General features: G+C 33.4%; 2 protein-coding genes across 3 annotated transcripts; one reads left to right on the forward strand and one right to left on the reverse strand.

Moving 5' to 3' along the window:
- Positions 1–5,721: 5,721 nt before the first annotated feature.
- Positions 5,722–13,201, reverse strand: LOC134252491 (SERPINE1 mRNA-binding protein 1-like). Of its 2 annotated transcripts, none has more exons than XM_062734984.1 (7): positions 12,870–13,201; positions 12,117–12,243; positions 11,708–11,887; positions 11,469–11,540; positions 8,758–8,835; positions 7,327–7,552; positions 5,722–6,647 (listed from the first exon to the last, which is right to left on the reverse strand). In XM_062734984.1, exons 1-7 carry the CDS (start codon positions 13,093–13,095, stop codon positions 6,423–6,425), a joined length of 1,134 nt encoding a protein of 377 aa, XP_062590968.1. In that variant the 5' UTR covers positions 13,096–13,201; the 3' UTR covers positions 5,722–6,422. The 2 variants fall into 2 exon arrangements, with proteins under 2 accessions (XP_062590968.1, XP_062590967.1); XM_062734983.1 differs by having other exon boundaries at positions 11,469–11,543; positions 12,870–13,200.
- Positions 13,202–13,520: 319 nt separating this feature from the next.
- LOC134252493 (zinc finger protein 367-like) lies at positions 13,521–23,060 on the forward strand. The gene is made up of 4 exons (XM_062734985.1): positions 13,521–13,900; positions 18,430–18,549; positions 19,014–19,164; positions 19,487–23,060. The coding sequence occupies exons 1-4, from the start codon at positions 13,633–13,635 to the stop codon at positions 20,082–20,084; spliced, it is 1,137 nt and encodes a 378-aa protein (XP_062590969.1). The 5' UTR covers positions 13,521–13,632; the 3' UTR covers positions 20,085–23,060.
- The last annotated feature ends 237 nt before the right edge of the window (positions 23,061–23,297 follow it).

Consider the following 23,297-nt stretch of genomic DNA (forward strand, 5'->3'; position numbering starts at 1 on the left):
TGTATTCCGCCTTATGAATTGGACATTTCTCTCCTTTATTTGAGAACATCTAGCCGTCAAACTGTTAATACTCTGTATACAAGTAGTTTCGCCCTACTCTTGACTAAAGTTAGTTGATGAAAGGAAGGGCTCACAACACAATTTCAAGATTTTGAACAAATTCTGCTTCATAGGAATAAAAAACAGGTCTGATAATAACGGGTGCAACTGGTATCAATGTATTTGTTTGTATGTTGTTTAACGTCCCTCGCGAGAATTTTCACATGGAGACGCTAATCCCTGTTGAGATTCTGCTCTAGCAGACGGCGTCAGTCCAAATATCTAGCCTAGCAGAATCTCAACAGGGATTAATGGAGACGCCACCACTTGCCGATTGAGAGCTACAAATTTTGTCCTATGCTCGGCACTTAGGGCCATTGAGCAGTGAGGGATCTTTTTCGTGCCAGCACCTAATAAAACACAGGATCTTAGTTTATATGGTCTCATCAGAAGGACCGGTCTCCACGTCTCACATTGGGATTTGAACCTGCGACGTAAGGATCGACTCCTTACTTTGCGACTCTAGAACAGACGCTCTAACCAATTCAAAATGGTTGTTGATGGAAGACCTGGTTTCGAAAAACCACTTAGATATTGTCAATCACAAATTCAAGCATCTTTTTTGTTGTCAACTTCAGAGTTCTTGTGTGTACGGTCAGAATGTTTTAAACAAAGTCTTTATGCAAATGACCAATGACAAGGTTAGTAAATTTACGAGTTCAATTTTTATTGAAAAAGTAGCTTTCAGTGAAGTCAAAAAGTTTGAGATTTAAATTCATCATGAGGAATGGTGTGTATAAACTATAAAGTTGAAAAGTCGCAATTTTTTAGGTTGTTGATTTTGGTAAAATTCTGTGATTTCAAATTTTCCAAAAGTTAAGAATCCACATCTGATTTTCACCACTTCTCGAATATATTGTTGCACAGTACTACTGTTTCTTCTTCAATAATACTGTAAAATATTGTAAGTATTTCAGTAAGGAGTTAAAGACTTGGTAGAACGTTTACTGGAACCCGCTAAGTATCTTTGTTTATGAGGATTCTTTATGAAGTTTCGGAATAAAATATACTTAGTAGATACGCTTTAATTTAAAATTTTGGTTATAAGAAATGTTAAAACTTAATGAAATGTAAATTGGTAAATTACATTGTTCTAGAATACCAGTTCGCTTGAAGCTATACTGGTCATATTCTCATGATACTAAGTAACCGTCAAAATCAATGGACATTTTCACTTTTTAGAGAAAGATCTTGCGGTATGTTTCCTGGTGTCCAATTTCAAGACAGGAACTGAATGTATATGAATATCTTTAATTTTCGAAAGTTATTCACTAAAATCACTTTGAGCTGTTAACGTCTTAATTTACCTCGCAACAAAACTCAACCTCAACATATCGTACGTCGCGTTTGCGTTTACAAACTTCAAAGGTATCAAATCTCATGTAAATGGTTAAAGCAACCAAAATAGTAAGCAGAGCTTAATAGTTATCTGATTTCCATATGAACATTTCTGAATGTATATTTGTAATAGTTAACTTTTCATACTATGCTTAAAATGCTACTGTGAATCAAGAGGGCCGCTGGAAAAAATAGCACCATTTTCAGCTTCAGGTCTTCGATTCTCGAGGAGACAAATTACGCGTTATCTACAAAATTGTTTATGCAAAATTCTAGAGTTGGGTATTGCGAGTGAAAACCATATTGCGATATATTGCAATATTTATGTTGAATATTGCAATATATTGCGATATATTGTAGATTAATTATCATTAATAAATTTGTGCAGAAAGTTTAAAATGCTGTCAAATTCAAAGACTATTTGAATTTATCTATACATTTTAAAGGGGGCGGGGGATAAGACATTAATCGCACACAAAATCATAATAACTTTAATCGAAAACCAGGTAAAAAATTAAAGCAAAATGTACTCATTTGATGTATTTTCAAATTGAAAAAAAAAAGTTTATGCATAGTAATGTATATTCTTTATACGTTGTTTTTTTTTTTTTTTTGGGGGGGTGTGTTTTATTGAAATAGCATAAAATGTAACTAATGATTAAAACAATACATACTACTGTATATAGAAATTTTATGTGGCCACAGAATAAAATTAAAGCTAGAAAGAAATTGTGACCTACTTTTGGGCGTTTGGTGTTTTTCTGACCCGACCTAATTTCACATTATGACATACGATCAGGAACAGCATTGGCCTATTTCTATTGCTTTAGTTAATATACATGCTCCTGGTATAGCATGGAGGTGTTTAAAATGGCATGAAACTTGTTAGGACGGCCATTTACTTGTAATATGTATCTTGAACTTAACATTCATCGTCGATCGTGTAGATTCCATGAGATTTTGAGAACCACAGTACACATGGTAAACACCCTGTAGAAATGTTTTATGTATTTTCCTTCTTAATAATTTTATTTAATAATTTTATTTATAAAAGTCTTTTTATTAATTATTTATTTTATTTTAAAGTAAGAAATTTAAAATTGACAGTGAATGAAAAGCTTCCCCCTCTCTCTCTCTTTTCTCTCTATCTGCCTCTGAAAGCTGACGAAGTATTTTTTTTACTAGATTGAAAAGACCTGAGGAAGTTACAAGTATTATTTCAGCAGTTTCTACAATAAAGGAGTTTTTTATATATTTTATAAATATCGTGAAATACCGGTATCTGACTTTCATATCGCGATATATTATCGTGATGGATAACACCGCAATATACCGATATACCGGTAATATTGCACAGCCCTACAAAATTCCCTTGGGTACTGAGACTGGTAACTGAAGAATCTATTACACGATCGAGGCAGATAAACGTAATAATTAGAATTATTACCAATGGGAAAACAATTTAGCTAATTGCTTGAAGAAACATGAAATTTATGCTCCACTAGTAATTAGTCATTTACAATCTGTATAGTTCTAAAATAGAGAATTATCAGACAAAATGATCAATACTACTTTAGGAAAACACAATAAACAAAATACATTAAAAGTACCATTTTTAATTCAATGAAATAACACCGTTTCTTGATTAAATAACATTGATATTGACATCGATTTATGTTTTGCCTTCAAGTAATTATATAATGATGACAGTATAGCAGGAGCAGCAATGCGTTCCAGGGGTATTGGTTTGGTTGTGACGCCATCATATAGCCATGCATGGTGGCAGGAGTGATTTTGTTAGAACCATCCAATCCTTGTCTGTAGAGAAGATGCATCCATTTGATTAATTTGACAAATGCAATTGCATGCAAAATCCCTTAAATTTTATGTCCTGTGCCAAATCTCAGATTTTTTGTGGATTTATTGATCGATATCTGAATGAAACATTGAGATTTTGAACATTGAAAACAAACGAAGTGTTTTGTCATATGTCATACATTAGTAAAAAAACAAAAACAAAAACAAACAAAAACACACAAACAAACAAAACAAATGTCAAACAATGTATTGAACAAATCAGCCAAAACAAGAAATGATAAGTTATATTTGCTAACAAGTTTATTGTAACGAAATAGGATCTACGAAATGCTTACTTTAAACGAGAGTTTCCGAATCCCCTGTAACATCAACTTATCTGTGAAGAGCCTGCTTTGGTTTAAAAAGTGATCATGCTATAAAATATGTTCTTCAGTATCGAATGAGTTTGGACACATAAAAACCATATGATATCAAGAGAAACAACTGTTTGATATAAAACACAAGTCTCTGTGATTTCATGTAATGATCATGTTGATAAAGATGATAGCGCATGCGTCTAGCTTCGGAAACCTTTTTGATTTTCATCTATTGATTTACCCTAATTAAGAACAAGGTGAAGACGAGTAGAAGGACTATACTCTCAGCCTAACTCTTTTTTTCCTTATACACTGTACATAGCTGTCGGTAGCAAAGTGAAAGTGGAACCCAGTTTTCAATGCCTATAATATTTAAATGCAAAACATGTATTTGTGTGAGTAACCCCCCCCCCCCCCCGCGCCTGTACCGATACTTATGCTACACGCAAATATATGTATAACTATTATTTTGTATAACTACTATGACGTTGAAAACTTTCAATAAATTTTAGTGGACAAAAAATGTATGTAAACTGAAAAATTTAAGTACAGTAAAACATTTAAGAGAGAAATAATTTTCAAAGTAAAGAAAAATCAAAATCGCTCTCTTTCACATCCTGGAGTGACCCTATTACCGAAAGGTTATCGAAAAGGTTAAATCATTTATCATACCTAAGATTTGGAAGAATATTGACCAAGCCATACATTTTTTTCAAAGTGCGTTAATATGGTCGATATTCACGCATTTTGAATTTTTTTTTTTAAGTGCGTTAATTTGGTCCCAAATTTAACGCACTTTGAAATTTTTTTTCAAAGTGCGTAATTTTTCAAAGTGCGTTGTAACAATGGGATCTTTTGATCCAGGGGCATAAAATATCCAATACCTTATTTATTACTTAGGGAAAGAGAGACAACTCCAACGTTTAAGACGATAAGAACTGTCATGTCCTGTCAAAGACCTTTCTGAATTTGAGCAATCAAATCCACATTCTACCCCCCACCCCCTCTTTTTGCAGATATAAATTCTAGTTGGCATTGAAAATTGGGCCTTACCTTTTTTGTGTTGGCTAAACCCCTCCCCCACTTCCAATTTGCGACGCATGTACACACTACTAGTACCTCATGAATGCGGCCCTCCTGCTCTAGCAATCATGAATTTTTTTCCCCATTTTTTTTTTTCCACATTTGTCGATGTAAATTTTTTGATTCCTTATTTTGGCACCACTCTACCCTGTAGACCTTGATGAGAACGTTTTAGAATCCACAAAATCTCAGAAAACAGCTTTTCTATTCAATTGCGATTATGAGATGTTTTGAATATTTTTCCTCTACACCTCAATATAAGTACAGTGTACCTCTCTTTCAAGGGTATATCACAGGGGTGTCTTATCCACTCTGTTCTCTACTTCAGATAAGATGCCCCTGTGGGTATATGTATTTGAAAAGCTTTCGGAGGTAAACTGTATATTATAAATAAAGTATCCTGGCCCCCGGGGATCAAAGTTATAAAAAAGATCTTCAAGAATCATTGGGCAAATCGCTTCAAAACACTTCTCAACCAGAAGTCTGATGAGACTCTAGCAGTACTAGTCTGTACGTATAACAACGGAGTAGCACTTGGTTTTGAAACTTTGCAACAGACAGCAACAGATACAATCATGCATCTTAGTGTAGTCTACTTGTGTGCCAATTTATAATGAAATCAAACCACAACTATGTACTTTAGTGTAGTCTACTTTTGTGCCAAGTTATATTGAAATCAGACCAAATATGTAGGAGTGTTATTTTGAAAAATTGTTTACCGAGACAGCTAGACAGACGGATACGACAGACACCTTACTATCGCATAAACTTTTCTGGCTAGTAGAGCTAAAATGATGAAATTTTTTACAATATATATATATATACAAGATTGCAGCAGTTAATAATTTGAGTGCACAAACAAGTTATTCAGGTACTTAACATCATTTGCTTATTCCTTGTAGGCAGTTTCATGATAAACATGCAATCTGCAGGTCTATTTGAAATATCTAGCTTTTAAAGGAGACATGACAGCTTCAATCACCAATGTCATACATAAATTCAATCTTCAGAAAACTCAATGCCATCATGTACTCTAAAAAAAGTTTAATCTCTTTCATTCAAACACACAAATGAATTCTCTAGATCAGGAACAGACAGGAAAGCATACATATAAAGAGGTATATATACCAAGGTTTATTTCTCTTCATATAAAGTGAAATAAACAATTTTACAAATATTTTTCACACCAAATATCAATCTGTTATAAATGTCACTATAACAAACTGATTCATAACAGTTTCATGGTCAATATCAAATGAATTGTCTCTAAATGAATTTTTTAAACATGCTAGAGGCATATATTAATTGTCAATAGCTTGAACAGTCATTAACTTATAATAAATATCTAAACCAAGCACTTATTAAGCACAGTTCATTAGGTCATTACAACCAATCACATCCTCCATTCACAGCTTTTAATTAAAATGTTCCAACTCTCTTTCAGGCAGTTCACTGAAGTTCCGACAATTCACAGAAGTTTATGTATACCATGATTTTTTTTTCTGTTGAGATCTTGGCTGGTTGCCAAGTGGAACAAACATCCACGGAAAAAAAGTGGACAAAACAAATGTACAAGAAACAAAATAATGAAAAAGATGGATTCACATTGAGTTGTGTCTTGCAAGAAACATCACGCCTGTGTATGGCTTCTTTTAAGCAAGTTCCTAACATTCAGTATGAAACTGTTTAGTACTTGGGGGAAAATATTGTAAGCAGCTGTGCTGGGCTTTACGCCTCAGACTTCACCAGACTGGGAAAGTCATTTTCATCATCGAACTTGGGGGCGGATTCCCTGGACCCCCGCCCACCTCTTCCTCCACGACCACCCCCGCCGCCTCGTCCCCCACCTCTTCTCTCTCGCGGTCCTCTTCCTCTGCCTCCTCTTCTGGTCTCCGTATTGAATACAAATTTAAACTTATTCACCAAGTTCTTTTGTCTGACAGCCTCTTCATCCTGTAAAATGATAGAAAATACCTATATAAATGTACAATTCTGTAAGTACATCATTTATTCTTTTCTCTGTAAGATATTTTAAATAATAATAAGATCTCCAGTCAACCAACCCACCAATGTATAAAATACTCAAAATTATATAATGAAGTTCCAAGAGTAAATGGCCTACAATCTCAATTGTCTTGATTTATCAAAAAGAAAAAAAAAATAAAACTTCTAAGAATAGGTCTCTTCTAAGTGGCAACAGAATCTGGTTTAGTTTCCTTCATCAAATTTTATTGAATTATCTATTTTTTTTAGCACAGTAATCATATTTCCCTAAAATTCAGTTGTATCCCTACCTTCTTCCCAAGAATTACCAAATAAGAAAAATTTGTGTTTGTTAGTTCTCTTTACAATAAAAGACATATAAAGATAAGAGTCGAACAGTTGTCCTACAGGCAAAAACCAGTGTTATAATCTGTTGTCTAATACTTAAGTCTAGTAAAACTGTGTTCCAATTTATACAAAAAAAAAAAAGAAGAAAAATTAAAAAAAAAAAATATAAAAATAAAATTGTTGAAGTGTTTTCAATGAAAAATAAACCTACTGCAATGTCTTTGTGAAATGAATCAGAACTCAAATTGAAAGAGGGTACGTAAATCTCTGTACTATCACCGATTCAAGTCGAAACCCTTACCTCTTCATATTCCTCTTCCTCGTCGGATTCCTCGTTTTCCTCTTCCAGCTTCTTCCTGTAGGCAGTTCCTTTTTTCCATTGGCTTGTCGATGAGTCGCCCTCTCCTGGTTTCCGGATGTTGAATTGGTTTTTAAGTCGATTTTTCTCCTGTTGAGCCTTCCATTCGTCAAGGGTCATTTGTTTGGGGCCTTCCTCTACAGGTTGTTCAGTTGATTCCGTGCTTTCACTGAAAAGAGTGGTTTTTTTCTTGAGTAAAAAATATTTGAGCATATGCCCTTTTGGCAGGTGTATCTACAATAACACTAACCTTACCGTTTACATGTCCCAAATTATATTAAACAATTTTATAATTTGTCTTTTCATGCCAAAGTAAATTCGTTTCATTTCAAGATCTTTAGCTTCAATGCATCCACTGTCACACATGCACATGGTTTAGCTATGCAGTGTTAGATGTATCAACATTCAATCATATTCATTGCTGGGTGTAACAAGGATCAAGGTTGTTCCTATGAATTTAAATAGCAGGGAACACTATAAAAGTAGAAGTGGGTGGGGTTCCTTCTAGGGCTGGGACGATACAACTTTTTCTATATCGATAGGTATTACGATATTTGAGCCACGATACGATATGTATCACGATATGTTTAATTGCCTATAAAATCTTTTTTTGCATCGAAATAAACAAATTATTTCTTTGCAAATGAAAATAATTTATTCAAAATAGTTGTTTATATTTTGTAAAACAAAAATATTTTACTCAAGTGGTGTTAATTATTATTTATTTCATACCTATATTTATATTTAACTTATTTATTTTATATATTAAACCCCAAATGTTAAATAAACAAAGAAAAACAGAAGTCAGATTTTTTTAGGCGATATTTCGATATTTTTTCAAAAATATCGATATGTGTATCGTCCCAGCCTAATTCCTTCATTAAGAGGTCAAGGGAAAATACCAGAATAACCAGGGGATTAAATCATCATGGGCAGGGAATTTCCCCAGACCCCGGCTCTCAGGACAACCCTGAGAATATTCAGGGTCAGACCCTTTTTTGGTATGATATAATTACTGTGTTTCTAGCAGGAAAATTTTCGGAAGTTATCTCTTTTTGTTTTCCCCTCTTTGCTTTTCATTATTCAAGATGGGAATTCAGTCACAATTTCAATACACGCCAGATTTACTTAGGTCTAAAAATGTCATTCAACATTACATGGCAATGGGAGAAATGTGTGGATGAATAGACAAAACAGTCATCACTGTAGGGCATCTGCAAATCCTTGCAAGGCCTTAAAATTCTTTGTAGTGGACCATAACATCTTTTACAGTGAATTGCATTAAAAATTAAAGTAAAATTTGTTTTCAATAGTTTAAGAAATTAACCGATTGAAAATGGATCCGAGTTCCTACATATGACATGAATTACTCACTTGGGGTCCTGGTTTTCGGCATCCTCAGATGGATTCCATTCCTTTGGTTCCGTGTTTTCCGCTTCCTTAATCTCCTCCCTAAAACAGAACAAATTATTCTGGTTATGATTTATAATCTACTTGATTTTTCGTCATTAAGTAGATTTTTCGTCATTTTTTTTACTATCAATTAAATCTTCTGGAAGATAAGATACAGCCCTCTAGAATGCAAGAGACATTTCAAGACAATCCTGCATTCAATCAGGTACAATATTTTCATTCAATCAGGCACAATATTTTCATTCATTGGTTTTCAAAATTGACGGATCTGAGGTTATATCATGGAAGACAGTATATATATATTGCATGTAGTTGAGTGTAACATTGAAAAATTTTCACCCCAAGAAAACCATTGTCAACCAAGGCACTGCCGAGGTTGACAATGGTTTTCGAGGGGAGAAAATTTTCAATGTTACACTCAACTACACTCAACTACATGCAATATTTATTATATTATACTGAATGTTTTACACATATACATACAACAGTGAACCGAGCGTGCATAAATTCTTCACAGTCACTATTTTTTGGAATATCACCCGTCGTCAAGCAATGTTGACTGTTGCTACGCAGGAGGGCAGGTATTATCATTATTCAGCGGGCAATAGTGTTTTTTAACAAATCTTTCTCAACGAATCAGATTCAAGTCATTTACATGAAAGTATAATATTACAAAATATGTATGTCAAAAAAATTAAAATGAAGGTATAAAAAACATGGACTGTTCTCGGGCAAAATGTGTTTTGCTGACCCTCAAACCAAACTGTCTGCCTTCCGCCTAACAGCTCCAGGCAGAGAGTTTGGTTCTTGGGTCCGACAAAACGCATGTTGCCCTCAAACTTCGTCAATAAATGTATAGTATTAGTATTGGTGTATTGCTATACAAAATCTCTTCATGGATGTACTAGCAATATAAACCTATCAATGGAAAAATATTTCCTTCAGACTTTTAAAATATACAATATGTCATAAATGATCATTTTAATTTGATCATCTTGGGGGAAACCATAGTTTTTAGAGTGCAATTACTTGTTCCCTTACTCTGGGTAAATAAAATATCCCCACTTCTGTGGAAAAATATCTATTTTAGCTCCATCTCACATCTCATCCCAACAAGTCAATGACAGTGCAACAACAAATTAACTGTTTATACTACATATCTAAGCATTTGTCAAAGTTATGTAAATACTCATATTAAATATTTTTACTAGTATTTTTTTTTTACTGATGACTTTATAATAATTTTCAAGACCCATTTTTTCATGCACACTTTTGCTTCCCTTGGAATGGGACATGATCCATCATAAGGACAAATTAGAATTTCCTTTCATTCAGGCATACACCATGTCCTGTTTGATTGAAATGACACCAGGATTCTCGAGAAGAGGATGAAAACCTTACTTACAAGTGTACAGACGACACAAATAACAGATTTACAATGAATGCCCCTCAATTAAACAAGAAATGCAAAAATTACTCAAAACAATTCTTACAGTGAAAGCTTAACATTACTTATAGGAAACAAGCACATTCTGAGGATTTTTATCTTAGACTTGCAGGGACTTACTGAATGGATTTCTCAATGTCAAATGGTCAAAAATTAATTACAGTGGACCCTCATTTATCCGGACACTTTGGTTCCCAGTCAATTTGTCCGGATATGTGAAGCATCCGGATATCTGAATCACCAGTTAAACAAGACAAAATAACATTTAAAAATTTCGTTCCGATGAAAAATCGTCCGGATACTGAAGCATCCGGATATCTGGCGTCCGGATATCTGAGGGTTCACTGTACAGAACATTTGAAAGACCTTGTCAGTCACATAGTGACAGGTAAAATGTCATAGGTAATCAAATACTGTGTTTTAGGGTAGTAATAAATGCTGAGGAAAATTGTGGCTCTATCCTATTCAGGGTGTGGTGTGGTGTGGGGGTTGGGTGTCATAATTTTGAATTTATATTATGCTATGACGCTTTCAAACATCTCACTTTTTCTAGCTTAACGGTTCTTGAGAAGAAATTTTTTAAGAGATTTTAAATTCAAACTATCTAAAAAAAATTTAATTAATGTATTAAATGAATACTTTTGAATTTTTATGACATGCATTGTGCACGTGTATTAATACAGGTAATTGTCTAGTTCCAAAATTCGTATAACACAGTCACATCAATTCTTTTTACAATTCATGCAAAATAATATATACAAGACCATGGCATTCCTGTTTAACTTTGCTCATTTTCAAAAATAAACTCTGCAATACAAGTGAGGAACTGTTGGTATACACAGGGGAAAAAATTGTGCAGTGGTATGTGCCAAATATTAACCTTTAAAAAAGATCTAGAGTCACATTTTCAATGTTTCTCGACAGTGGTTTATATAATTATCAATACATATATATGCTAATCATCAGTTTTCTTTGACAAACTTAAAATTGTAGGAATTTCCCCATATCATAATCAGGATTTAGAATTTCATGTACCCCAATTTTTTGCAATTCATTCATTCAAAATATTTATGGATTCATTCATTCAAAATATTTATGGATAATTTTAATTGTACTATTTATATACATGTCCTGACTAAATATAAGGAGGTCATAATTGTTAGTAAAGGATAATTGTGTTTCTTGTTAAATTCAAACCCACACCATGAACCAGTTTCTGACTTACTGCAAATCGTCCTTGAATGATCCCCAGTTATGAGAACCACTTCCCTCTTTCTTTTCTGTTGGCTTCACACCACTGCTGCAGCAAAACCAAATAGTTAATTTTATTTGCAAGATCACTGAACTTTTCAGCCACCATGGAATGGCATGGTTCGCCATCATCAATAGCATGCTGTCACAAATTACTGTTTTCATGCAATTTCATACAACAGTTTAGGAATGAAGAAAAAATGTAACCCTTACGTTTTATCACTTCCACTGTGACGTTCAAAGTCCCTTTTTGGGCCCCTATCGAAGCCACCACGCCCCCTGCCTCCTCGGCCACCGCGACCTTCACCTCGCCCTCGTCCACCGCGACCTCTCTGGCCAAACCTTCCACTCTCGGGTCGGTTGAAGTTTCCACCACTGCCCTCGCTCCTCTCTCTATAGTGAAAATATACCATTTTTATACAGGTAAAATTTATCTGTCAAACAAACATTTAAAATATTAAATGCTGATCCAAAACAAAAAGACTTGTTACTTTTTCCAAAACAAGTCTAAGTTTACTCTTCATATCAACTTTTCATTACTAACCTCTTCCAACATTCAATCTTCAATACTAGAATAAAGTAGAATTTGCAAGGAATACATTTCATCCTCAGTTTATATTACCTGAACTCGTTCTGAGAATTCTCTTCTCTCCTTCTGGGGGGCCTGGAGTCATTGTCATCCCTCATCTCCCTTGGCTCCCGGTTCTGTCGGGCACTGCGCGGGGGACGGGACTGTGTATTGGGTTTGTCTGTGATAACAAATATTATCAATTAGTCTCAAATGATTCAATATATTTTACTATATTTACATTTTAATTAATCTCAGATGCTTCAATTTATTAAACAGAATTACTTTATGAAATGTTACACATTTATTTAGATGAATGTACTGTGTCTTTGACATTCTGGAAAAATGCCTAAGGGCATAATTCATGTTGTTTATCATAGATACTGAATCACAATGTTATGATAATGTTTTGCTTATGGAACTTCAAATAAATAAAAGATTGCAAAAAAAAAAAATCTTTTCCCAATTATTGTAGGAACTCAAATCCCAATATTACACCATTTATAAACAAAATTCATTAACCTTACATTTCGACATGTTGAAACTCACCCACGTGGGCTGCTCAACAAGTGCAACCGATGACAGGGACTTTATGTTTAATTCATAAAGTAAAAACAATTGCACATCCCAAACTATGCACAACAAATAATTTTCATCATTCTTAGATAAAAACATGCATATGATCAGCTGTGACAAATTACCTCTAGTGAGAAACACACTGGTCTAGCCATGTGACAATGTTCGTGTTATAAGGCAGAAATGCGATATATTGACAAGTGCATTCAATACAAACAACCATAACATTACCTTCTTTCTTTTGGACAGATTGCTCTGTGGATTTATTGTCTGACTGAGAAGCATTTTGCTTCTTTGCCTTCTTATCCTTTCCTTGCTTTCCCTTGTCCTTTTCCTTCGTGAGTTCCTGTTTCTTCTTTAGCTCCTCTTGCTCTTTCAGGAACTCTAATGGGTCAGAAACATCATCTCCGAAGAGATCAAACTTATTTGTAACTGCTATGCCGTATTGCGAGTCCATTGTTCCTCTCTTCTTGGAGGATGTTAATGGATTTTACGGCCTTCCAAATTTTCAGACAGTCAATATGGCGTGTTTCTTGCTGGGTAACCGAGCATGCTCGGGATTTCTCAATGCACTCGGAATCACGATATAAAGTAAGGTAAACTCTAGAAAACTCCGATGGTAACAAGGTCAGTGTGGATTCGTCAACAATCCAAATATAGCTTTATTTGGCGCGAATTCTTTTTCAGGTAAATAAATCTCCAAAGTTTTACCGCTATCATTATTAATTATTGCAGTGCGTTAATTAAACAACAAAGTGAACAGTAACTTGTTAACCCCGTTCATCAAATTAAAACATCACCAGGGGGGCCAATTTCGCACCATACATATATGAGGGAGAGAGATCACCCCAATGTTATATTTATAGCACCAGGTAACCGATTGGTCGGATTACCTGTGTAGGAACGTTAACGGGTTTATGCATGACAGTGTGGTTAAATACCACTCAGACACCTACCAGGACTGTTTTCGAGTAGACTTTAAAGTTTACATTTTATGATTTCTTCGAATAGGGGAGACATCACAACGATGCCATACAGCCCCTCACCCACAAGTTTCGGCCGGGGATCACCCGAGGGGGACTCAGCGGACGGGGACAGCGAATATGAGGACCCAAATATGCGGCGTGGACGACCCAGAGCGGATATTGTGAATTCTTTGATATTTAAGGGATCAATGTCGAACTGTAGTATCCGTTGTGAGGTTTGCAGCCGAGTGTTCCCCCGGGAGAAATCATTGCAGGCCCACATGCGGACCCATACAGGTAAACTTAATAAATATCAATCGAAATTTAAAAGTCTCTGGATATTTAAATCCCCCATCGTAATTATGCACTTCACATTCGATTGGGGGTTTAAACTACTGAAAGTTGTTTTCAAACAAATGTAATATGCACGTGCTTCTAATTTAATCAGTTTCATCAACTCAGCTGATTAACCTTAACGAGTATTAGAATTTTAGGATTTATGAACCTGTGCCAGCAAGATCCTGCATGAGTACGGGTATTGCAAAAGACACCATTCGTGACCTCCATTGAAATCAAAACGAAAGTGTACTTTTACCCAAAAAATATTATAAATTTTTATTCAATTTTTCGCATTATTTTGTGAATGACAGTAAAAATTTAGCGTATAAGAGATTACAAGACTGACTAAAATTCTTCTCTTTCCAAACGTGAGTTTAAATGGAAATTTAAATACCAACATTAAATCAATAACTAATTGTCTATTTATTAATAGATTGATAAATATAATGAACTTTAAAGATGAACATTTAAAAGTCTTGTGGGGATTTAAACAGAATCATTTTGGGGCAAACTTTTCCCCAAAGTGGAAGGGGCTGGAAGTTATAAACTTGGGAAAACTTTGGGGATTGCGATTATGAAATGCCACAAAAACCGTTCTCCAAGAACGAATTTGAATTGAATAGCTCCTACATGAATAATCACTCAATGTATAGTTTTGAACAAAGACAGGATTTAAACTTGTTTGAACTAGTGTGCCGTTATTTCTGTGCGATTATGTGTGTACCACGCTTGAAGCTAGATCAAATATCGATCCGCTATATCTTTGCACAAGGTTTTAGTTGACAAAAATCATTAGGCAGGTAGTCGAAAATAACCAAACTTGGACAAGTCCACTTATAGCCCCGAGGAACATGATTAGAAAGTTGGGACAATACATGTGGTTGCCTTTGTTTCGGTTTTTTATGATGTTTCTTTTAATTTATAAGAAATGGCAACTTTTTTGTGCCAAGGTCTACGCTGTGATTGAAGCAGCTACCTGCTGCCCGCCCCATTGGTTCTATTATCCGTGTTTTTATGATCACGCTAGCTGGGTTTCCACACGAAGGTCTCATATGAAGAGGTTCGATTTTACCGTAGTTTCTAGGGCTACGATCGATAAACAAACAGTGCATCAATTTCGTTCGTCCCGTTAAACAAAAGGATATGGGATATGTTTAGGCGTGCTTAGCAACATGGGCCTTGTTTGTATGTACAAGTCCAGACGCGAAAGTTAATACCATGGATCGATTCACACAAACAACGTTTTTCCATCACTGATTTCTGATATAGTCAAGTCAAAACTATATATTTGCCAAAAATCTTCCCAAATTGAAAATAAAATGTGCATCCCCCCTCATGTAATGAAAACTGATGCCATGTGCTTTTGGGCCATTTAAATTCGATCGCTTCCCCCATTCGATTTATTTATTGAATGTTGGTTGTTTATATCTTTAGGATTTAAAAACTCACTCTACACGTGCTTTTATTATTAGTCTGACGTTTAAAATGACAAGGCATTTAAATTCAGTCATAATCAGGGAAAAATCATATTTTGGGTAATGAATTATTCAAATACACACAGTATCGGAAATATAGCATGGAAAATATTGCGCAGCAAGCAATTTCTTTGTTCTTTTTTGATTTAACAGCTTTAATTAAAAAAAAAATGCACTTGATTCAAATGATTTACGTCTTTGTGACAAAAAAAGAAGAGGAAGTTTAAAACGAAGAAAGAGCTTTCCTTCAGCGAGAAATTAAGACACACATATAATCGGATAGGCATGCGATTATATATCCCCAAATTCTCACAGCCCAATTTGAATTCGTTGATTGAATATTGCCAATTTACCCAGGTACTATTCAAAACCACAGAGGTGTTAAAATTTAACACCCCACTGCGCACCTTGATTTGCCAAGAACAAAGTCAAGTCGAGAGGCGCAGAAAAATAATGCACGCTGGAAATCTTTCGATTTATTTACAATGTCGGTAATATTTTAGATCTACATGTGTCTACATGACAAATGTGTATGATAATTGTCCCGTATCCAAGAACGCGTGTTGAGTGAAGCGTGACCTTTCTACTTTGGAGATGTGTGACAAATCAAAATATTCTAAAAAGAGGACCAAGGGACCAAGTATGCGAAAAGATTCGTTTTCAGATAAAGAGTCCAAGGAAATATCGATTCCTGTGAAGATTTCGTCTGAACGGGGACATCGTCATACAGATTCTAAGAACGTGTAGAACGTACTCGTATATATGAAATAATTATTAAATCCATTAAAATTTAAACTGAATTTTTCTAGCATCCTTTTTTAACATTTCAAGCCCACTTTTAGATCATTTTTTTTTTACCTGCAAGAAAATATCTAATCTAGTTCATGCATGGTAATTTATGTCTTTAAAGCGAAAATGTGTACACCAATACATCAATATTCAGCTTGCATACGATGTCTACGAATTTCTACATATATCGACTTTCAAAATGGTGTCCCTATATTTGTACAAATATCCATGTAAGATCATTCCAACTACTAATTCTCAAATCATTTTTTTTATAACATACATGCGTATGAATATTAAGATTCCCTACACAGGCACCTGACGTTACTTATTTTTCTTTTAATAAAAAAAAATATACCCTTACCTTATAATAAACCAAGGTCCCCAAGGCGCCATCTTGAATTTTTCTAGGTCTGTCACATCAACTTGTATTTTCATCATGAAACTCCGTCAAATAAATTCTCTGCAACCATATTGTTCTGTGGCCAGTCTGTGAGGTCTAAACTTACGGACAGTGAAACCAAAATCACACTTGCAAATATTAAAAATCCCTTGTCAAACTCGATCTACTGCTTCAACAATCCTAGAAATCGCAAAAATAAAAAATATGCTAATGGGAATTCCGTATTTTTCAGTTTTGTGGTGGATCTAAAGCGGCGTGTTATAATTACTTTGAATTTTAATAAATATTTCGATTATTGAAATGAAAAAAAAATGCAAAATGGGAAAAATAAAATACTTCTTATAAACATATTGTAAAATATACTGTATTAATCTATCCGTTAATTATGAAACAATCTTGAATTGCTTGAAAAAAAAATCAACAACAAATCATCCTGTGTGTGTGTTTTCAAAAAACAAAAGACTGCAAACCATCCAGTTATATATATAGACTATACATTATGTAACATATATACCTGGCATATGCTTAATTGAAAAAGGGAAGGGGGCACACTGATTAAAGGCTCGGGGATATGTAATGAAATCAAATATTAGCATATTTATCATGTAACGTTATATGTATAATTGTCACCAAGAAAAAAAATAAAAATGTCGCCATGCCACTACTTTATTGCAATACATAAAATTGGTTTTCACTCCCTGGAATAATTTTTGTGGACCCCCCCCTTTTCACACACGTGCGTACATATTTTAGAACACAATCTTCTCCATGGATAACGCTCAATCAGGGCATCAATAATATATATTAATTATATTTAGTGCATTTAAGTATCAATATTTTGTATTGAAAATGTTCATTGATCATGTTGATCAGCTAGCATGATGATCTACATTTATAAAATATAATCGCTTTGATCAAGCTATATCGAAATTATTTTGAGAGATATAAAATGAATGTTCTTACATGTATATTACGTTGTATTATTGTTTTTGGAATATCGCAGGTTATTTTTAAAAATAAATCGTACAAATATATTGACCAATCAAAAAAGGGCTTTCCCTAAGAATTTCAAATCGTATGTAAATGTAGGCCCCCCTATGCGATTTCTAGGATTGTTGAAGCAGTAGATCGAGTTTGACGAGGGATTTTTAATATTTGCAAGTGTGATGCGCCCTTCTGGTTGCACTGTCCGTAAATTTACACCGAAAGACTGGCCACATAAAAGAATATGGTTGCAGAGAATTTATTTGACGGAGTTTCACACGAAAATACAAGTTGATGTGACAGACCTAGAAAAATATCAAGATGGCGCCTTGGGGACCTTGGTTTATTATAAGGTAAGGGTATATTTTTTTTTTATTAAAAGAAAAATAAGTAACGTCAGGTGCCTGTGATTCCCTAGTCAACGTTAGATTACTGAAAGTTTTCCACGAAAACGGAAGTTCTCTGTTTACAAAATAAAATCAACTTTTTATGGTTGTAGGATCGGCTCGTATGTTGACTTGGTGTGTCAAAATTAGAATAATCCTTGTTATGGACAAACCTGTAAACAATGTCGACAGTTAAATAAAGTCGATAGTATTAGCATAATTATTAGAGGCTATTATTTGTTATTGTTTAAATTAATTGTGCTTAGATTTTTCACGTGTTAATAATATTAATTTTTATTACTTCAAGGGAAATAACTCTTTTGGCGGGAAAAAGAAATTTACCATGGAAATTTATTACTTCAAGAGAAATAACTCTATTTTGGCGGGAAAAAGAAATTATACCATGAAGGAAGCTTTACATATACTAAAATTTTATTATTATTTCCTTTACAGGTGAGAGGCCTTACGGGTGCGACTACCCTGGGTGTGAGAAAGCTTTCTGTCAGAGTGGACAACTAAAGACACATCAGCGTCTTCACACGGGCGAAAAACCATTCATGTGTTCAGAAACAGGCATGTGCATTAATACCTGTATATTTCATTGTTTACTACGGTCAAAGTATCAATTTTTAAAGTATGGAGACTAGCCTTCATTTAAAAAAAAATCAACTAATACCTGAAAAACTTTGAAAAGCAAAAGAAAACATCCATATCTTGTTGTTTCATTCGAGGGGGGGGGGGGTAATTTTATATTTTAATTTCTTGCAAAGCAATGCTATATCTTCTATGTTTTAATGTATGCTCATAAAAAATGTTCCAATATAAAAAAATGTTCCAATGAATTCTTTGCATTTTGATAATATAATAGAATTACATAACATACAAGATGTACAGGATTCAAAAGAAATATATTCATCAAAATTTACATATCATCATTAGATACAGAAATTTACACACATTCTTTACACATATACCTTTTGTTTTATTTTATATGTAATACACATGTACATTCTTAATTTGATTTTACTGTGTTGCAGGTTGTACGAGTCGATTTACACATGCTAACCGCCACTGTTCTGATCACCCCTACGCTACATTGGTCCGGGTAGGAATAGAAGTCTCCATTAAAGATCTGATCGCTCTACGAGAACAGGAGACAAACTCCGAAGTCCGAGAATGGCTAGAAATGTAAGTAAATGTATATACAAATGCTTATATATTGTAAAAGACAGAGAAGGTCGGGGGTAAACATGTAATATTCTAAATTACAATTTGTGAGTTTTTGTACTTTGTAAATGAAATGACAAAATTTTTCAATGTCTTCCATATACATGTAACAATGAAAAGGTTACCAAAATTGTTAACATAGTAAATATTTCAACCAGATTGAGAAGTAGATATCAAAGTCTACATGATATACTAGTAAATACAGGAACCTTTCCTCTGTACAGTTGAGAATGCAATGAATTTTCTAAAAGATACTGAATGTTTTATCAATATATTTTTTCAGCCAAATCATATCACGCCAGGATCGTTCTGGACACCGAAATAAAAATCGCAAACCTCTGAAAAGACCGAGTGATGGATCACCAGCGGAAGAATCTCAACCCGAGCAAAAAATAAAAGTGGAAGACCCTGAGCCGAAATACACGGCCCCCATCACAAACGAGAACATTCAGCCACTAAATAACAACAATAACACTATTTATCACACCCCCATTAAAGAGGAAATCAAGTTCGACCCAATGACCGTGGATCACTCAGCATACAATCCACCAATTATTGACTATAAGATGCCTTTGTATTACAATGACTATACCCACTATCATAATAACTATAGCATGCAGCCCGTGAGGAACGAATATGAGATGCAATACCCCGTGGCACATGACTATCACATGGACCATAAGGATAATATTCCGCAAGTGGAACTTTACAACAATCCCGAGCCATATAACCACGAGTACACGGTCACGGAACTTCAACCCGTGTCCAACGTCAAATTGGACCCAAATAGCGAAGACATCGGGGAAATGACCCTCAGTCAACAGACAGACAAATGGATCTCGGCCCTCGCACTGGTGGAACTGTCCCATGCCGATTTATAATGGCGTCCGCTCAGAAAAATATCCCAACAAAGTACTCAAAGACAATTTATTTTTATCTCAATTAGAGTGATTTTGTGAGTAAGGATACTGATATTTTTTCACTTTTATTTTTTTATTATTATCATGGCATATATATACATATATATGAATATTTTTATATTTAACCATTAGTCCCTTTGAACTCATTCCTATCAATTCGTGCACAAGGATCCCACTTTCTATGCATTCCTTGCAGATGAATTCCATTCATACAGTTGTTAAATCGTTTGTTATGAATATTTTTGTTACTGCTTATAGCCAACCCAAAGCTCCACTTATGTGCAAGATGTAGTCTTGCATTAGTCACTGCTAATAGAAAACATAGTTTTTTTTAGAAAACTATGCTATGCAAGAAACTAATTTTGAAATTCTGTTTGAGGAACAAACAGTTAATTAAATATATCTATGTGACAATCTCAAACTGTGATTGAGTGTTAATAGAATTATTAGAGTAAAATATTCTATAGCTAAACAAAATCTAATTTTATTTCCAAATTAAAAAGAGTTTAAGATTTGTAGACATATTTTTATGGTAGCTGACTCTGGAAATACATTAATCTCACAATTATGCAAAACTTTAATTGTATATCCAAAAGAAAAATAACTTTTTTTGACATAATTAACAAGTCTAGATTTAAAATTATTACCAAGTCATCAGTGTTGTAAATAAAAGTATTTAATCATTAATCATTCTATGCAATTAGCAGCGTGCCTTCTCTTTAGTATTATATATCCTGCATGTTAAATACATATATGCATACAATCAAAGTATATAACCAATGCGGATAATTTTTGTCCAAACAGTATATACCAGAAATCCGAACCATTCTTTTTTGCATTTATTATTTTTTTAATTGAATTGTGTTATATGTGTGTGTTAGATATAACGATGTCATTATCCGATGAGAACAAACAAAGAATATTAACTGCCGTCCAAAACATTGTATCATCATTCCATCATCAATTTAACTGTCATATATGCTTGAGGAGAAAATGAGCATTGATATGAGTGAATTTTACTCCTGACATAACATTTGTCATTTAAAGTAGGGGAATTTGACACTGACACAGTTTTAACAAACACATCACCTCCTTTGATCAAATTTGATCAAAGACTTGTGATATACTTGTCCAAATAGAAAAAAAATACTTAGAAAATATTATTATGTGACAAAGAAAATTACCAAATATATATTATATGTAGATTTGTTATATTCAATGCTTATAATTGTAAATATTTCCAATGCTTCACTAACCATTTATTATAAGTGTGAGTGTGCAATTTCTTTAATATGTGTGAATGCTTTTATATTTTTGCTGAAATTTATTGAATTTTAAGGGTTTTTAATGTCTAAAAAAAACTACATGATCAACAAACAGAATTCAACTTAAAATACACATTTCTGCGGCTTTTAAAATGAAAATACTGGGTATTTGTTAATGACTGTAAAGAATTAACTGTGGATTTTTTTTATGTATACATGTATTTGAATGTATAAGTTTATATACTTAGCAAAAAGATCAAAATATATGCGTTGCTACTAATTATGTTCATAGAGTTTATAACAAAATTTAGAATGATAAATGAATTAAATGGCCACTTGTATATTCATATACAGTTCAATTTTAAGACTGTCAGTAGTGATACATATCTATAGAGAACATTTTTCTTGTTTTCCTTTTTCTTGAAACTTTTATCAGTTTTGCAAGTATATGGTTTTAATGTTCTTGATTTCTTTATGAAGTTTGATAGTTGATAGTATTAAGTCTTGTTAGAAATCCAAATAGATTCTTTTGAAATCCCCTTTTGTTTACTGTATCATCATTCTTTGTTTCATCACATAATTGAAAAAAAAACAACAGGGTTTTACTGAAAAAAGTTGAGATTTTTGAAAGTTTGTTTTTTGTGTGATGGTAGTTGTTGAAGACTGTGATAAACTAAATTTAATGGAATATTGTTATATTTGTGAATGCATTTTAAATATGGTTGTGTTCAAGATACTTCCCTCCATAACAATTCATGATTTGTGTGTGTGTTCTTTTGGTTCAAAGTTTTACTCAGTTCTCTAGCAATTTGGCTTGGACTTTTTTGTCAAAGATTTGTCAATTGGCAATTTTTTTTTGGTCATCAAACATTTGAAAGATTATTATACAAGTACATGGTACACTGTACTTGCCTAAAATTTAATTTTCAATAAATTAATTGTTCCTTTTCTCCTATAAATTATTTTGTTTTTTTTTTAAATCAATGACAAAAGATGACAAAAGATGTCCAAGCTGAAATGCTGCTCTTTATTTAAAATAAAAGTTTTAGTGATATATATTACTGATTTGGTATTAAAATTCATGATTTATATATGTCACACTGAGGCATACACACTTCCATAATCAACATGAACCTAATGATATTCCAAAACTATACCCTCTTGATCTGAATTTATCTCTCATCTTCATTCTTAAACCTCAGTCATATTTTTATGAATCTTGCAATATTTCATTTTCAATTTATTAGTGTGTTTTCCTCCCTAGTTATATATGTATACAGTCATGTATACACAATGAAACAAAGCAATACAATATTGGATTCTATTTATTTGTTAATGTGTTCGGTGCAATGGTTTAATACGATATTCCACATAAATAAAAACATATCAGTACAGTTCTAGTGAGTACATTAAAGAGTTCATGTGAAAAATGTTGATAAAAGGATTTATATAAAAGTTTAATCGAAAATCAGAATTTATCAAAATGCATTAATAATTTATACCTTCAGTGATTTTCTTTTTCCATTTCAAGTGAATGTAATAGACCCACTGGGTGAAAAATAAATTAACATTCTTGAATTTTATTACTGTTTTTGACATGTCTCAATTTAAATATATGAACCATTAACAAAAACAAAAACCACCCAGAAATTTGAAAATTTAGTCCATGTATATGTGATATGAGTTCCTATTAAACCAGATGCTGAGCACAGATTATTTTCTATATTAGTGTGTGTATATATGACTGTAGTTTGTTACTTACTTAATTAAGGTTTTGAGGTTTTTGTCTTTTTGTGGTGTTGATTATTAATTAATCATAGTGCTGTTGATAACACAAAAATTTCTTTCTCAAATCATATAACAACATTCCTGTCTTTTGATAGCTATTTTATTTCATGAATTTTATACA

This window comes from Saccostrea cucullata, unplaced genomic scaffold (genome assembly GCF_032062105.1).
Source record: "Saccostrea cucullata isolate Sc308-1 unplaced genomic scaffold, CSIRO_AGI_Scuc_v1 ctg1572, whole genome shotgun sequence".
NCBI lineage: Eukaryota > Metazoa > Mollusca > Bivalvia > Ostreida > Ostreidae > Saccostrea > Saccostrea cuccullata.

Bases quoted from the DNA above. Each gene is read 5' to 3' on its own strand.
- LOC134252491 (XM_062734983.1), bottom strand. From the start codon at position 13,095: ATGGACTCGCAATACGGCATAGCAGTTACAAATAAGTTTGATCTCTTC. The intron at 12,244-12,869 runs GTAATGTTATGG...TTGTTATCACAG, and splicing joins ATCTGTCCAAAAGAAAGAAG to ACAAACCCAATACACAGTCC. The intron at 8,836-11,468 runs GTAAGTCAGAAA...GTTCTGTTTTAG, and splicing joins TCATTCAAGGACGATTTGCA to GGAGGAGATTAAGGAAGCGG.
- LOC134252493 (XM_062734985.1), top strand. From the start codon at position 13,633: ATGATTTCTTCGAATAGGGGAGACATCACAACGATGCCATACAGCCCC. The intron at 13,901-18,429 runs GTAAACTTAATA...TTTCCTTTACAG, and splicing joins CCACATGCGGACCCATACAG to GTGAGAGGCCTTACGGGTGC. The intron at 19,165-19,486 runs GTAAGTAAATGT...ATATTTTTTCAG, and splicing joins GTCCGAGAATGGCTAGAAAT to CCAAATCATATCACGCCAGG.